Raw genomic sequence first — 17,991 nt, forward strand, 5'->3', positions numbered from 1 at the left:
ACTACTAGAGACAGTTAAAAACTCAAAACACGTAGTAAGAACCCGACAGATTAAGATTCATCAAAAAAATGTAATCACGTCTTGGCGTTTTTCAATTTTTGAGATATCTAAAGTGGTTATTAATTTGCCACTTTTTCCCTTCACGTGCTTTACTATAAAAACAGTTGGGTTGCACAGCTGATTTTGCGAATGTGGCGCCATCTATGGAAATTTCTGGTACGCAGATTTAATGGTCGATCTTTTTCTAATGCAGAGCGATCAAAACCAGGTTTCAGTTTTGACTTTGAAAAATTAGGTTTTGGCCAACAAAAGTGGTCGTTCGGACCATAGTGCACTGCCAGTGCCACTGCCAGTACGTATTGAACAGGAAGCTGGGAACAGAAAGCGGACATATCAATGGTTATTTGGAGGCAAAATGAAATCGTTTTTGTGTGTGCAAGTTGCGTTTCCGTGGAATCCATGGCAGCCGTGTTTACGATTCGATCGCATTCGCATTCGCACACGATTTTGAGTTTGATTTGTTTGCAGTTCTGGTCTGCTCTGCTCTGCTCTGGTGTGGTCTGTTATGGACTGTTCTGGGTAAGTGTATGTGTGTGTGTGAGTGCATTAGCTTGGAATATCTAAGTTTTCCTCCTCCTATCACGAGTATTTCCGTACTCTGGCTCGTACTCGCACTCGCACTCCCTTCTGGCTCAGTAGGTTTCTGCTGATGTTCGCACAAAATCCAGCTCAAAATCGCATGCTTTATGCATAAATAAACAAATCACTGAAATCAAAAACATTGAAAATGACTTCAAAACTCAGCTCAATGTGCATCGATTCGGTGACTTGGACGAGTACTAGTATTCGCATTCACATTCACATTCGCATTCGCATCCATATCCACCGTCGACATGGCCATGGATCCGGGCATGTGTGCTCTCCGGTTTTCGGTTATTCCACTCGTATTTATTTGCGAGGGTTTTCACTTGCCATTTTGATATTTTTTCGCCGTTTTGGCTGTCATAAGATTGAATCGAAGGGAGAGACAGAGACACTGTAGAACTGTAAAATTATACTAATTACAACTTTGAAATTATAAATATGCAAATCTCAATCTTTGTCGGTTTTCCGTTCTGGTGTTTGTGTGTGCTGTGTGCCGTGTGTTGTGTGTTGTGTCTGAGAGCAAAGTTTTGGCTGATTAAAAATTTCATATATCGTATGTACATATACATATGTACGTATGTGTGCCCCTGTCCATTCGTTCCATCCGTGAGAGAGGTGCATACATTTGCTTAAATTATATTGACACCAACGCGCAACGTCTGCCCGACTGCTGATAAGTGAGCAAAGCCTTGGCTTGCCATCAAAAAGTCGGCGCTTAGAGAGTCCGCCAGGCGGACAGACGTACGGACACTCCGGGCTAGATCCATACATCGAGTTGGAGAAAGGAGAAAAGGAGAGTGTGCGTTGGGCGGGGCGGCACACTCATGAAAGCCAGGCCAAGACCGTAATGCATAAATTATGACGGAGCGAAAGCCCAGAAAATGCTAACTATACTCATACTCGTCCGCGTCCCAGCACATCCACCCACACGGCACAAAACTAAAACAAAACACAGAAATTATCCCATACAAATTAAAACAAAATACATAAAAGCAGAACTAAAGAACTAAAAAAAGTTGCAAGACTTGAATAGGAGCAAGAGATATATTTCAGAGCCGACAGAAACGATGCTTTAAACGAATGGATACTATGGGTACTTATATCTTCTATTTGATTTGATCGAAAGGAAAGTTCCCATCGCTACAGCGAAATATCCGAAATGCCAAGGAGATGGTTTTAACCCATTGAATGCCAAGTAAACGCATTTGAAGAATGCCCTGGCGACACTTTGTTGCCCAATTAGCGCACCCATTTCGTCCTTTATCCGTCGTATAGTTCCAATTCAGTGGCGGTGGGTGGGGGTGGAAGCCATCTCAGATATGCCAAACACGTGTCCTCCTCCCGTTGGAAAGGAGTGGAGCGTTGGTCACGTTCCTGGCAAGTAAATTCAATCAATTTGGGACGACACAAACTAGTGACAATTGTGCCACCACTCGGACCCTCTACTCGGCTAATTGGTTGCTAATTGTAATGCATTTTGCCCAGCTGCACTCGAAGGTCACCTCTAAGCTGGAACTGTCTTGCCCAAATACTCGCATCTCGGGACTTGTCAGCCCCAGGCTTGGATAGTTCTTTTCCTTCTCGGCCTGCCAATTTCCATCTACGCATTACTTGATCATTTTCCAATTGACAGCCCACAGCTGTTGCCCAAGGTTTGCCCTCAGCCCCCAGCCCTCTACGCTCCTCCCTCGACCCTCCCTCGACCCTCTCTCGGCTGTCTGTTTTCGAATTGTCAAATTAAAACGGAAAAATGTTGAATTTGATTAGCGAAGCGTTAAAGAAAAGACACAGCCCCAGAAGTAGGTGGAGGGCGGAGCAAAGAAGCAGCGAGGAGTGCGAGTAGGGCCAAAGATAATGAGCCTGTGTTGAGACATCGTTTAAGCGAAACTTTTCGCGATTCCTCTTTGCCGAACTGACGGTTCTCGTTGCTCGTCCAGGGTTGGATATGTCCGGGAATTGCAATATTAGTAGTCCAGGGATGCTATGGGAATAACAAAGTTCCCGAAAACCCAGTCCTTGCACCAGCTAGGACATCATTTGGTACAGATGGTACAGGCTTTTCCTTCCTCTACAATATCCTGACATTAGTCGCATATCCCCATTGGTAGGAAATTGGATCTTCTTGGCTGATCCATCCTCCAGCCCTGGTCAAATAGTTAGTCAGTTACACACTGAGCACAAGGGGCAACAGCGCTGCAGCTGCTATTCCGGCAACGCCCCACACCCACAACCACACCCACCCCTCCACCCTCTGCAGTCACTTCTTTGGTGGATAATTTCGTAATTATTTAACTTAATGGAAAACAAACTTAATTTTCGTGCAGGAGGAACACTGCGAGAGAGAATAGCCGAAAAAATAAAACAGAGCAAAAAACGTACAACACTTCAAGTCAGCTCTGAGATGGAAGAAGAGTGGGGGCGGGAGCGACACTGGGAAAGGGATGTTATAGATGAAAATTATTTAGTTTTTTTTTTTGTTTTTGCTGGGTGCTGGCTGTGTGTGTGTGTGGGTGGGTGGGTGTTTAGTCAAGCATCAGACAGAAAGAGATTGGATTGGCGCGCCTTTGGTTTATGCCTATTCCGAGCAAAGGAGATGCGCTGTAGTCCGGTTGAATTATTTATCCATTGTTCGGTTTGAGGGCTTCGGCTAATTGACAGCCCTGCACAGACTGGAGTGGAAAACCCTCGAAAAATGGCCGGGGAATAGTCCATGGCAGCGAAAAGTGCAAGCCTTGCCAGCGAACTTATTGCGGAAAGTTCAAAGGTTTCCATAATGAAAAGCGAACTGAAAACTGAAAACTGAAAATTGATAATCCCCGCGCCCCCTCCTTCCATTCCACTCCTCCAGGAGTCCATTCCGCCAGGAGTTACTACAGCGGATAAAGTTTTTGTCTGCTGAGGTCGGTACTGTCTGGGATCTTGGTTATTAAGTGCCGCAAAAGTTCCCAGCCCCAAAAATGATAATTGGGCATTGAGAAGAGAATTTCACCCGCCCGCCCTGCCGCCCATTCCCCTTTCCCCCTTTCGCTACATCCGACCGTCGAAAGATGCATAATTAACACAAAATAATGATAAAGTTCATGGCGAGCAAGGCTTTTCTTATCTCCGCCCATTCACTTATGTAAGTGTTCCCACCTCCCCGACCGCCAAGCCGATCCAATCCAAGCGAAACTAACGCGCAAGTTTCTCCAGGGAGAGCGAGAGATTTACAGCGAAACTTGGAGAGATGCATTCTCAAGTGAAGTGAAGCTGGGATTGGAGCAAGTTCGGCTCTTTTGGCAGCCGCCGTCCTGCCGGTCCTGGGGACAGAGCCCACCAGCGGAAATTGTTCAATAATCAGCTTTGACCAGCTTAAGTCGTTTGGAAAATGAATTGGGATGATGGGAGAGACTTGAATCCCATAGAATAAATATCTCTTCGCATAATGATAAAAATGGGAAATTTTCCATTAAAGTTTTTGTTCGTTTATTGCCATTGCTGGACAGATTTGATACTTTCGCGATAGAGTAGGCCCAGACCCACCCACTTGCACTTCTATGCACCCTCTCTCTCTCTCTCTCTCTCTCCATCTCTCTCTTTCTCTGTCTCTCCCTCTGTTTGGGTTCTCCAACTGTTTTGCTATGACGCTTGAGTCAACATTAATTTAAATGAGTTGCCACTTAACTTTTAATTAAAAATTCACTTTTTATTTATTTAGTTGGAAGCGGAATGGACTGGCCCCGACCCAAACCTGCCACACAACCCACTCCCATTCCCATTCCCATTTCCATTCCCAATCCCCTCTTGCACTTATTCTGCGTCCCGCTCCCACTAACTTTGATTTTAAAAAGTAGCGCCAACTAAAATAAAAAATTGCATAAAAAAACCAAACTAAAACGAGGGGGAACGTTGTGAGTTGCTGCGGACACCGCAACTCTACAGTTATACCCGATACTAAGTCAGTATGGCTTTCCTCCGGCAGACGCCGCTAATATTAAACGACACGACAAAGAGTGCGTGCGAGAGAGACAGAAAATCAGTCTGAGCGGGATGTCACGCGCAAATTGATTTGTTCCTTTTGGCTACAAAAATTATCTGATCTGATCCAGATTCAGCAATCTGATAGATATGGTCGTTATCTATGATTCCCCGTTTTTAGTTTTCTCGAATCTGCAATATTGTGGATGCAACAGATTTTCGTCCTTTGTGTGGGCGGAAGGGGGTGGGGCGAAATTTTGAGATACACGTTTTATAGTGAGATCTAAGAGAAGTGCGGATTCCAAATTTGGTTACTCTAGCGTTAATAGTCTTTGAGATTTGTGAATATCCCCAGATTTGCATCCTTTGCGGGGGCGGAAGGGGGTGTGGCGAAATTTGGAAACAAACTCGTCTCGGTCTGATATATTAGGAGTGTGGATACCAAATTTGGTTGCTCTAGCTTTTATAGTCTCTGAGATCTAGGCGCTAATGTTTTACTCTAAGCAAAGCCGCCTATGCTACCTGTGTGTTAGAGAGAGACAGGGCGAGAAAAAATGAAATTGTTTTCTTGATGCTGGCTATAATAGTAATACGATCCAATTCAGATTCTGCAGTCTAAAAGATATGGTCATTCTCTACGATTCTGCGTTTTTTGTTTTCTCGTATCTTTAAAATTGTGGATGCCACAGATTTTCGCCCTTTGTGGGGGCGGAAGTGGGCGGGGCAAAGTTTTGAAATATTTTTGTAGCAGTGACATATCACAGAAGTCTGGATCCAAAACATCGTTGCTCTAGCTCTTATAGTCTTTGAGCATTAGGCGCTGAAGGGGACGGACAGACGGACAGACGGACGGACGGACAGACGGACAGACAGACATGGCTCAATCGACTCGGCTATTGATGCTGATCAAGAATATATATACTTTATGGGGTCGGAAACGATTCCTTCTGGACGTTACACACATCCACTTTTACCACAAATCTAATATACCCCAATACTCATTTTGAGTATCTGGTATAAAAAGGAAAATAAGTAGGGGTGAAATAGGGGCGGAGCGGGGCGGAGCGGGGCGGGGATGCATTTAGTTTGGCATACGCGCAGTTTCATATAAATTAGAGTTTGTATTATTTTATTCTGCTTGAAATGAGCGCAAATGGTTTTCATTTAATTTGGCGCGAGACTTTAATTGCCATCGACTAAATAAACATTCGCGAGTAAACAAACGAGTGCAACGATATGTGAAGTTGGGCCGAAGAGGGGGGAGAAGGGAGTCCAGCAAGCGCTCTCCCTTCATCCGTGTTGAGCCTGCATCTTTGAAAAACTAAAAGCCAGCAAAGTTAAGTTAATATTACGTGAAATCACCATCCAAATTTGTGTTCCTAAGTTTCATTTCGAATCAAACTCTTCTTCATACATATTAAAGCATTTTGGATTGCTTTCGGCATCGATTCAATGACAATTCGAGCTACATGAGAACTTCTAATATTCTGATATTCGAGTGCTGAGTGCTGAGAGCTGAATGCTGAATGAGTTCGTATCAAGTTTATTTGATGCAAACGTGTTAATTTTGACTGCAAGACATGGCCAATTAATTACAATTGAACTGCTCTCTCAACACCCCCACACCCACACACACCCACACACACCCACACACACCCACACACACGTACACACACGTACAAGAATGCTGGAAAGGCTGGATGCGTTGTCATGACTGTCAACCCACACTGTCCACGCATATTAAATTTGTTTGCTGAGGTTTATTGAACTGTTTGCCAGAGATTGTCATGCCGGGAAGGGAGGCATGGGAGGGAAGGGAAGGAAGGGACGGCTGGCATTTGTAGTCCTTCAACTGGAATTGATGCATTCACATCCGTTTGTAATTTCCTACTTGTGCATGGAATACACGAGAGATATGTATGTGCATAGCATTGCTCGCCTCCAAAACGGTTCCACCAATGTTATGCAGTCAACCAATTGCATTCCAATCCCGGGCTCAGTCACTTACTCAATCTGTCTGTCTGTTACCTCTCTGTCTATATTTGGGTAGAGCACCCCGGTTCCGGCACCTCGTTCCTGGCAGTTGTATTGCTTTAATTTCATCATCATCACCATCACCATCATGGCTCTCATTCGTGCCCCGACTGCATGCAAATTTTCCCACCTCCGTCACTTCTCTCTCTCTCTCTGTGTGTGTCTGAGAAATTCCACAGCTCAGTCAATATTATTGATCAGGCGTCAAATTTTGGAGGTGGGAAACTCAGAGTCTGTTGCACACACAAATTGTGGCAAATTTTCATAGTTGGTCTATCCCCATTTACCACTGCCCGTGGCTGCCGCAGCTGGAGGCGGATTTGGCATATGCTTGGGGTTAAATGTGGCAAGGGTTGGTCTTAATGTCAGACTTCAGAGCAATTAGCTTGAATGCAAGAAGCAGAGTGACTGGGGCCATGGTTATTGGTAGGGTTTTATTGCAGCGCGTACTGTTTTCTGCCGATCGACTACTCTCCCTGGAAACTATTAATGATCCGTACGAAGTTCTTCTGTACTCGATAACAGATAGGCAGCAGGCCCGCAGCCTCAGCAGCAGCAAGAGGACCAGGAATCAAATGGGAGTGGAGGTCAATTATGTCTATAAAAAGGATTTCTTCGCGAATTCTTCGTCGTCGTGCGGATTACATGGAAAATATTACGGCACGAAGTACGTGCTTCGAAGGTGCATACTTCACCGACACCGTCTTCCCTCCTGCACGATGCTTTCTTTATCTCATCGGCTTTGATCGGGTAAGTTATTTTTCCACTATTCATCTTTTACAGACAATTTTTTCTTGTTCGTCTTCTTTTATTTTGTATTCCCTCATCGCGGTCCCCTCTTTTTAGCCCACCAGGTAATTTATTTATTTATTAATTTACTTTATTTATTTCTTCCTTTAATTTTCGAAATGTGGCGTCCCGACGGCTGCAGCAGGGACAGGTGATCGACGGCGGAATGTCAGCAAAGCTTCGAGACGCGTAAGTGAATCAGTAGATAATTGTGGATATATTCTGAAATATATCTTAATTCACAGAGGATCTATGTCCCCACGCTTTGCCACAAACCGAGTCGTATCCGATATCCCCCGCCAGACGGAGTCCGGAGCATTACCGTGGCGTACTCGAGACAGACAAAGGCCTAGAAGCACACCCTTGCCATCGTTATCCTTCAACCCGGCCATCGACAACAAGGACTATGACTATGGGAATACGCGGGCTACTACACTCCAGATATATTTCGTTCTAGGTAGTTAGGTTTAAGGATATAGGCGTCCATATATTTAAATAGTAAATACAAATTTTTTCCCCTTGTTTATTTATTTATACTAAGCTTAGTTATGATGAATAAAACTATTGAAAAATCATCATTGCTGAATCCTTTATCCGGTATCCGGAAAACTATCCCGATTACAAAAAGGCCTGGAACGCCCAGATCGGTTCGAAAATAGCCGAGAATACTAAATACGTAGTTTATGTTGTTGGAAGAAAATGAAATATTTAAATGATATGCACATCCAAATGTTTGGAAGGCTATATCTCACATAAATATGGCCAGATCGGTGAAAGACCAACTCTGCCAGGATCGTAAGGTTCCAGACTGTCGAACGGCATCAAAATCTCCACTACGAAAATGAGGCTGATTTTTGGAAAATTTCATGATGGTTACATCATATTCCGATTTCGTCGCTATTTGTGGCCCCATCTGGACGTCGGACGGCTTCCTGTGATCGTAAGAAAATCCTTGATTTGGTGAAGCCCTTATCAAGGATATTTTCTCCAGTCATATTTTCCTGTTTTCCTGACTGTTAAATAGGATCGTTTAATTGGAAAACCCCCGCGTCCCATATTAATTCATAAAAACTAAACTTAGTATGAATAAATAAACAACTGGAAAACAGTTGTATCTATCTTAAACCTATCCTAAAACAACAACGAGATCTATCTAGAGTCTAGTAGCCCGCGTAGCCAATCCATTGGTTACCATAGTCAAAGTCCTTATTGTAAATGGCCAGGGTGAAGGACCATTGGACATCCCGAGAGGAGAAGGAGCTACGGCGGAAGCTGGAGGGAATACAAAATAAGAGAAGAGGAGAGGAACAAGAAAAAATGGAAATGATGAACAGGTTGGAAATAAAATAACATTACCCGGTCAATCACAAAACGGTGAAAGGCGAACGCCAAAGCTGAAGATCCTGGGATCTAATCCAGAAAGTTTGTTTGCTACATGTTCGGTAATATACATCGGTAACATGTAAGCTACATGCACATGTAATTAATCTAACCTATATCTGACAAAGTCTCGCCGCTGTATGTAAATTATATTCTTGTCACTCGACAAATGCTGAAGTGCATGAAATCTTCATACAATTTGAATTTCTCAGCAGGTGGCGCACCCACCAAACGCCCTCTAGTAGACGGCAGCGGATATCCGGGAAGCTGATATGTATGAAACCTTAACATAAAAAGTGAGTTCCAACTATGACATCTTGCCCGCCACGGTGCTCGGTTTCATCTGGTTTAGTTCTTCGCTAAATTGGACTAAAACTGAACGAGTCAATTTCGAATGCGAAATACTGGCAATTCTTAAGTCACATTTTTGCGACTTTGTTAGTGCTGCCAATTATGTAAGTAAGAGAGACAGCAGAAAGCCGGATATCAAAGATGCGGATATCATATCCTGCATGAGGTTCAATCAGGATGGCAGAAAAAACGCAGAAGCGTCTGCAGCTGAAGGCAGCAAGCACGCAAGCACAGGAGGAACATGTGCCCACGGAGCCCATTTGAACGATCTGCCAGATAGAGAGCACCGACTGGTTGGGAGCGACACCGGGAACACCGGGGACCTCGCAAAACCTTCCTAAAGCTTTGTTAAAGCAAAAGCAAAAAAGCAAAAATACAATAATTGATACACAAATACCCATTTTTTTTCGCGCCTACCAGGACTTCTTTTTTGGTTCATCTGGCGTCTAACAGCTCTAATTTTTTTGTCAGTAATTCGGGTCATAGAATATTTTGCTATTCAGAATTTATTAATCAAATCAGTTCAAAAGGAAAAACAAATTATATGAATAGCCATATTGTTAGATTCGATAACACATTCATTCATTCGATTCTTTCATTCATTCACCCGATTCATTCGATTTGTTACGAACCTTTGTTTTTCTTTGGGGCAAGGCCGGCTAGCCAGTCATCCCAGGGCTGGATACTTCCCAAGCCCTCAGGTCGCACAACAACCAACTGATTGGACATCTCGAACAAAATGAAACAACAAAAATAACCGACAAAAAAAAAACTGAAAAAAACGGACTCTACTCGACAAACAACATTACAGTCTTCCCTCAACACAGACTTGGACCAGGTCGAGGTGTCGATGTTTTACCCCCGACGCACCCACCCTACCTGAGATCTGAATCACACGTTCCGGATCTCCCTGCCATTGGCAAAAGCCTTACCCTCTCGTTGCTGTGGCTCCTCTTCCCCCCATACGAAACGCTTAACAATTCATTTCTTCGTTATAATTTTTACTTCAGTTTCCTATTTTCACACGATATCATTTCTAAACTAGGCCTGCCTATTCATCCCACCCTCATCTTAGTACTACTGGCGGTTAATAAATAATTAGATTAATAGGAATAAATAATATAATAAATATAAATAAATAGGTTACATATATATAATAAATATGGACGGACTTAAATTACATATACTTATAACTGGAGACGTCTAACAAAAATAATTAATGGGAGTAAATAAGTTGATGTGATTTTTTTCTTCTCCCTAAGTGGGCGAGGGTCCCGCACTACGTGGCCAGGTCTGTTCCTTCGAGACCAGCAGGAAAAACAAGCCAGGGTGGCGGAGCTGTGACCTATTCCCTCTTATGCTTCCTGGTCCTGGTTCCTGGTCTTTCCCTGATCTGGATCCCTTTTTCTTTCAGCACAAAAAAAAATCGCTAAGTCACTAGGTCCGGCGCGCATGCTCCTCCGTTGCGGGAATTTTTTTTTTCTCTGAACCCCCTCTTGGCTGTTCTGTTTAATGCTCCCGGCTGCCGATCCCCATCGCTCTCTCTTCTATCGCCCTTGAACTAGGTTCAAGGGCATGGCCTGATTCGGGCTGCTGGCGGCTCTCTTTTCTTTTGGGTGTGGGTGAGTTGGCTTCGGGACTCCGTTATGGGATGAGATCGGAAATCCTCTCACAACGGCTCCGGAGAGCGCGCGGAACTCTTACTCTCCAGGACCAGGTGGCCACTCTTCGCTAACCTTTCCCCTTAAATTTTGGCCCTGCCACTCTGTTCAAAAAAATACCTTCCTCTCAGCGCTTCTAGGGTCTCGCCTATCGATATCTTCGCATGCAACACCTAGCGAAAATTCGAGCGACCATGGCCGCGGAGAATTATTCGCAAACATCGAAGAGCTACACCTTCACCAAAAATGCTGGCATTCTCGGACATTACAGTGCCTAGGAGGATCTTGCAGCGCCCAACGTAGGCTTACACCCACGTATCTGATAATCCTTAAGTGAGTGTTTTTAACTCTGAAGTCCCCAGTCTGCAATTTTCGCTACAATTTTAGATCTTTGGCGTGAAAAATCCCCACCGGCCTCCCCGACAGATCCTCCAGCTCGTAGGCGTTATTCCCTACTGGACGTACGACTCTGCATTTTAGAAATTTCCGGGCGAACTTGGCGTTGTAGCTTTTGCCAAAGTCGCTGAGGGTGAAGTTGCGCCTGTAGACTTCTTGGCCAGGTCTGGCGAAAAAGACTCGGGCCCGTTTGTTATAACGCTGGCTGCTCCGCTCATACGCTTGGTGTAGGCTGTGTTTAATTTGCTCGCGAATGAGGTGTCGCTTATCCGCGGGATCTAATGCGTGCACTTCGTGTTCCGTCAAAGACTGCAGCTTCCTCGCCAGCCTATAGCAGTTCCCATTCAGGAACATCTGCTGTCCAAATACAGCGAAGAACGGCGTGACGCCTGTGGCTTCGTGCACGGAGTCACGGATTGACACTTCGATCTCCGGTAGGTAGATGTCCCAGTCCCTGTGATCCTTCTCCAAATACGTCCTTATTGCAGCGAGTATCGTCCGATTTACTCTCTCGGCTGCATTGCTTTGCGGCGAGTATACTGCTGTGCGCATGTGTCGGATCCCGAAGCCGCTGACCATGTCCATGAAAGTCTTCGACAGGAACTGCTTTCCGTTGTCGGAGTGGATCACCTCTGGCACCCCGAATTTGTAAAAGACCTCTTGCACCAGGAATTGAATGACGTTCGCCGCGGTCGCCTCTCTCATCGCCTTCAAGAAGGTGAATTTCGAAAAGTGGTCTACGACGACGAAAATCCAGGCCTGTCCCCTTTTCGACCTGGGATACTTTCCAAGGAAGTCTATCAGGCAGGCTCCGTTTTTCATTTACTTTTGCGGATTACGTTTTCAGCCAAAACGTTTCGTTTTCGTTTTAAGGTGTTCCATTTTTCACATATTTTTTTATCGATATGTTACATTTTGAAGTCCGAATTAAATTGGGCGGGAAACAGCTGTGCTCACCCAGATGTTCTGTTAAGCACATGTTACAAGCACAGTCTGAGCTGTTACATGCACATTTGTGCTGTTATACGCAAAAATTTATTAATTGCCAACGTTCCGATAACCAAATCGGAATGCGTCAGCTGCTTACACCAAAACGAAATTTGTTGTTGCTGTGGCCAATTTTTTCCGAGCCAAATTTTAGGTTGGGTTAAAATAAAATTATTTATAAAGAAAGCACAAGTTAAATTACCCTGATATAGGTATCAAGTTGATGTAAATGAATCAATAAGTCATCTATTTTTTTCCTTTTGCAATTAAGGTTCGTTTTGTTGTATAAAAAGCCGTTTACTTTTCATTTCGTCAACGAAAATGTTTTCGTTTTGAAAACGAAGAAATCTTGCGGAATGGGAAAAAGAGAGCCCCAATTTATGTGATTTCAAAAGTAAATCGGAAAACTTTTGTGAATGTGAAAAACGGAGCCTGGCTGTATGTAGAGCTTTTGGAATGGCCTCTCCGTGGTTACTTCCTGACCGATCCCGACTTGGCTCCGGTAATTGGGTGCTTTGGATTCCTTGCATTCGGTGCAGCTTCGGACGTATTCCCGCACTTGTGCCGTCATCGCCGGCCAGTAGTAGTGCCTTTTTAATCTATGCAAGGTCTTCTTCATTCCACCGTGTCCAGCTGTGTGGTCTTCGTGGGCCTTTGCGATGAGGGTTTTCGTCAATGCCGCGGGAATCCATAATTTCCACATGGAACCTTCCACTTGGTCGTCGATTTGCGCGAAGGCCATTCGCTTGAATACTAGGTCCCCGTCTATTCGCAGGTCAGGCAATACTTCTTTGTTCCTGCAGATTTCTTCTTTCAGCTCCTGGTATTCCGTTGACTTGAATTCCGTCGTCTGGAATCCGAGGATTTCCGTTGGGTCTAGAACCACCTCCTCGATGCAGCGTGATAGTGTATCCTCCACTATATTTTCGACTCCCTTGCGGTGTTCGATCTCAAAATCGAACCTCTGCAGCCGCAATGACCATCTCGCTAGACGCCCATTCAGGTCCTTGAGTGACATTAGCCACTTAAGGCTGGCGTGATCAGTGATTACTGTGAACGGCATCAATTCCACATATGGCCTGAATCTCTCTATCGCCAATACCGCAGCTAAACATTCTTTCTCCGTTACAGAATAATTTATTTGGTGTTTGTTCAGCTTGGAAGAAAAGAATGCCACTGGACGCTCTGCTTTGTCGTCATCCAGCTGGAAAAGCACTGCTCCCACTCCAAAATTTGAGGCGTCGCACTGGATGTAAAAATGGCGTTTGAAGTCGGCATGGACTAATACAGGAGCCGTGGTGAGGGCCTTTTTCAGGGATTCTATGGCCGCCCTCGCTTCCGTTGGCAAGGAAAACTTCCCGCGCGCATGCTTCTTCAGAGCATCTGTTAACGGTACAGCGATGGTTGCGAAGTCCTTGATGAAGCGCCTATACCATCCTGCGGTTCCTATGAAGCTCCGTAGCTCCTTCACTGAACTTGGGTTCGGGATCTTTTGTATAGCCACAACCCTATCGGGATCCATTTGCAGCGTGCCACCTCCGATGATAAACCCTAGGTATTTCAGCGACTTAATACAGAATTTGGATTTTTTTAAGCCTATCGTCAAATTCGCTCTTTTCAGGCACTGGGCCACCAATCGCAGATACCGCAGATGCGTCTGGAAATCCGGGGCTATCACCAAAAGATCGTCCAAATAAACGAAAACGTTTGATCGGAGCTGAGTTGGGATTACCTTATCCATCACTCTGCATAACCTCTGGGCAGCGTTACACAGACCGAAGGGCATCATCACGAATTGATACAGCGGACGGCCTGCGACGGTAAATGCGGTGCACTTCCGGCTTTCTGGGTCCAGTTTAATCTGCCAGAATGCGAATTTGAGGTCGACGCTAGAAATGTAGTATGTCTGGTCAATCCTGGATAGTATACCCTCGATACTAGGAAGAGGGTAAGCATCTTTTACGGTGAGCTGGTTCAGTTTCCGCGCGTCCAAACAGAATCTATTTTTGTTTGGCTTTCGCACCACCGTCGTCCGATTGCTCCATGGACTATCGCTAACCTCGATCACTCCTAGCTCCAGCATTTTATCCACCTCGGTCCAGATCACCTCCTGCATCGCTGGGGATTGAGGGTAATGCCGATCTTTAAATGGTTCTGCGCCCTCGATCAACTGGATCCGATGCTGCTCTACCGTCGTTGTTCCCAATCCGGCATCCTCATAGGTCAGAAACTCCTTCTTTACCTTCTCCAGCTCTTCGGTTTCCGTGTCTTCCAGGGCCCAAGCTTCCACTTCCACGTCCTCCTGGCGATGTTCGGCGTACTGGCTGATTTTTGACATTTGGATCTCGCCTACTTGGACCTCGCTGGATCTACTGGGCTCTTCTCCGAGGACTGTGGGAGCCAGCGCGAAGGATCTCCAGAAATCAATGCCCAAGTACATGGCTTGCTCTAGGTACGGGCATACGTAAAACAAGATCTCTTTGTTCATTCCGTTATATCCTACGCAGAGTTTGGTTTTGCCGATTATGGACCTGTCCTCTCCAGAGGCTGTCTTGATGATCGAGACATAATTGTCCATTTCCACCTCAAGGTCGGCAAGGAGTTCACGGCTGCCCTTTCCTAAGACGCTAACGGATGCCCCAGTATCTAGGAGTCCAGCAATCCGATGTCCTCTTATCTGCACTTCGGCAAACACTCTGGGATCGCGTCCTGCTCCTCGTCTGACTGCCTCGGCCACCTCTTTGCGAGTCTGTCGCCTTTCCTTAAATCTGGAACGGGCCTTTTGGAGTCTACGACTGACACCGCGCATCCCCTCCAGCTGCCTGTCATCAAAGATCTGGTTTCGAATTTGTATGTATCTCCTCATCCTCTCTTCGGCCGGTATAAACTTCAAACTATTTTTATTTAATTTATTCGGGCTATTATTCTTAAATTCTATATTACTTAGTGGACCATCGTTCATTTCTTCGCGGGCTTCTGTCCCGAGCGCTGATCTCCCGCTTTCATCATGCCCGCTCGTGCGTTTCCCGAGCAATTGGGACACGTTGGAGTAAACATTTCTGGTTTCCCGCAGCGGTAACAGAATATTTTGCGTTCCTTCGCCACGCAGTCTCGGAATCCGTGGTCGAACTGGCCGCAATTCCAGCAACACAGCCTGGGTTTGTTCGCCAGGTGAGTTTCTTCCACCATCCTTGCTTCGTCTTCATCCAGAAACTCCGTTTCCGGCTCTAGCTCCTCCACTCGCTTCCCGGCTGATTGGAATTTCGGCACAGGACGGAACGTCGACTTCTGCTCGCGTCCGCGAAAGTGGTACTCCACTTCCAGGCACTCTTCCCTCAGCTGCTCCACGTTCCGGACTCGGATCGCGTAAACGTAGCGGGCGATCTCATCATCGAGCCCCTTCTTCAAGACTCGCACCATTTCGGACTCAACCAAAGGTGTGGTGAGTCTAGCTGCCAGTCTGCGCATCGCTCTAAAATACTCTTCCACAGATTCGCCAGATTGTTGTCTTCGCTCATGCAAGGTGCGTAGCCGCTCGAACTCGCCACCCACTGCTCGGAACCGGGACACCAACTCGTCCTTCAAATCCTCCCATCCTTCCGGAGGCCGTTCTCGGACAAATTGCCAATACCACTCCGCCGCTTGTCCTTTGACGAGATGGTGAAAGTTGTCAAGGACCTCGTCCCACGACCGTCGGTTCTGCCTACGGAGGAACTCGACCCTGAACACGAAGTCCTGCACCGTCATCTTATTTGGATCTCCATCTCCGTCGAAGTGGATTTCCCATTTGTCGACGCGCCCCCCTCTCGCTCCTCTCCAATCATCTCTCCTTTCATATGGTGGCAGATCTGTTGGACCTCCGCCGTCTCCTGATGTCTCCCGTCTCTGCCTTCCAGCACCTGGATCCAGGTCCGCATCGGCTATTCCTCGGCGCCAGTTCTGGCTCAACCTCGCCGGCTTCCTTGGAGGCGACTGTGAATTCCATGCGTCATCGTCCTTGGGTCTTTTGGGCATGGTCCCTGTGTTCGGCTTCTGCCTGAGGTGAGCTAGAGGCTGCTGATCGCCATTATTATTATCGTTGTTTTCACCCTGGTCTCTTTCCAATCTCAGAGGCGCCATCACCTCTGTTATGGCCCCCATCAGCTCCATAAAGCCGCGACGGATCTCCTCCTGCAACGTCCTACTCAGGGTATCTGCCATGCTGCCTCTCCACGTCTCCTGTGCTTGCGCTATGGCGACATTTACTCCTGAGAGAATCTCGGAGGGCAGTGCGTTCGATTGGCCTGGCAAATTCCAGCTGTCGTCTTCACGCCCCTCAGCGCCCTGTGTGTCCCCGCCTTGCATCTGTCCTTGGAGGTTACCTGGTGGAGGAGTCCTGCGAGTCATTTTCTGCTTAGACCGCAAGTTGTACGCGCTCATCAACCTAGCCCTGTATTTCCCTACCTCGAACTATCCTAATTATCTTTTTATTCAATACAATTAATTATCTACTCTTCTTTCAGAACAATCGCATAACACTACCTATAACGCCAACTCACTGATCTTCAGCACAAAAACGTTTAATACGGCAAAAACACTAATAAGGGGGAAAGGAACCACAACTACTACTAGGGCCAACTCTGCACATGGTGTTCTACGTCTTTTCCTGTCCAACGTCTAGAATTTGGCGAGCGCTGTTGACTGATCTTATCTTCCTTGAAAGATTAAGAGTCAAGGGCGCTCACTTCCCTACAGTCGCTGTTTCCGCCTACTTCCCTACTGAATGTTCGTTGCGGGATGTTGTAGCTGCTCCGAGTGCAACGCGTGGCCGACATCTGTCCCCACGGGCCACTCAGAACAAAAAATCTCCTTGAGAATCTACTCTCCCGACTCCATCCAGCGGTAAGCAGGGGAAGCGAAAAACAGAAATCTTTCTGACCATTCCTAACTTCGGGTATTTCTTTTTCTTCCGGTTCTCCTTTTGCACACCAGGCACCGGGCCGGTTGCTAACTGGCTTTTGGATTCTCCTCTGCCAGTGCCAAACCAAATCCCCTCTTGAGATTGCCTGCTTCCCGTTGTCAGATAAGTGCCGAAACATCAAACATAAAAAAAAACTATTTACTTTGTGGATTTTTTTCTTGCATCCTCAGGTCCCTCAGCGCCGTGCTTCTGTGAGCCAACTCGTCGAGTCCCTCACAGGCCACCGGAACACCGATGGACCCCAGATTGCAGAATACCACTCGAGATCTATCTTCTCTGCTGGATATTTATAATTTCTTCGACGTCCGTATGATTCGCATCCGTACTCTCCCTCTTTGATGGTCGAGCCAGGACTGCGAGTCCACTTCCCTGTCTCAGCTTGGGCGCCGTTATTGTTACGAACCTTTGTTTTTCTTTGGGGCAAGGCCGGCTAGCCAGTCATCCCAGGGCTGGATACTTCCCAAGCCCTCAGGTCGCACAACAACCAACTGATTGGACATCTCGAACAAAATGAAACAACAAAAATAACCGACAAAAAAAAAACTGAAAAAAACGGACTCTACTCGACAAACAACATTACAGTCTTCCCTCAACACAGACTTGGACCAGGTCGAGGTGTCGATGTTTTACCCCCGACGCACCCACCCTACCTGAGATCTGAATCACACGTTCCGGATCTCCCTGCCATTGGCAAAAGCCTTACCCTCTCGTTGCTGTGGCTCCTCTTCCCCCCATACGAAACGCTTAACAATTCATTTCTTCGTTATAATTTTTACTTCAGTTTCCTATTTTCACACGATATCACGAAACTAGGCCTGCCTATTCATCCCA

General features: G+C 46.1%; 1 protein-coding gene across 1 annotated transcript; it reads left to right on the forward strand.

Moving 5' to 3' along the window:
* Window positions 1-13,264: 13,264 nt before the first annotated feature.
* On the forward strand, window positions 13,265-13,907 carry LOC113565954. The gene is made up of 2 exons (XM_026989379.1): window positions 13,265-13,755; window positions 13,822-13,907. Exons 1-2 carry the CDS (start codon window positions 13,523-13,525, stop codon window positions 13,895-13,897), a joined length of 309 nt encoding a protein of 102 aa, XP_026845180.1. The 5' UTR covers window positions 13,265-13,522; the 3' UTR covers window positions 13,898-13,907.
* Window positions 13,908-17,991: the final 4,084 nt, after the last annotated feature.

This window comes from Drosophila persimilis, unplaced genomic scaffold (assembly GCF_003286085.1).
Source record: "Drosophila persimilis strain 14011-0111.01,24,50 unplaced genomic scaffold, DperRS2 tig00000233-arrow-arrow-pilon, whole genome shotgun sequence".
Taxonomy (NCBI): Eukaryota; Metazoa; Arthropoda; class Insecta; order Diptera; family Drosophilidae; genus Drosophila; species Drosophila persimilis.

Excerpts from the sequence above, each read along its gene's own strand:
- LOC113565954 (XM_026989379.1), top strand. The coding sequence starts at position 13,523 with ATGGCCGCCCTCGCTTCCGTTGGCAAGGAAAACTTCCCGCGCGCATGC. Across the intron at positions 13,756-13,821 it reads CCTCCGATGATAAACCCTAG|GCACTGGGCCACCAATCGCA; the intron begins GTATTTCAGCGA and ends CGCTCTTTTCAG.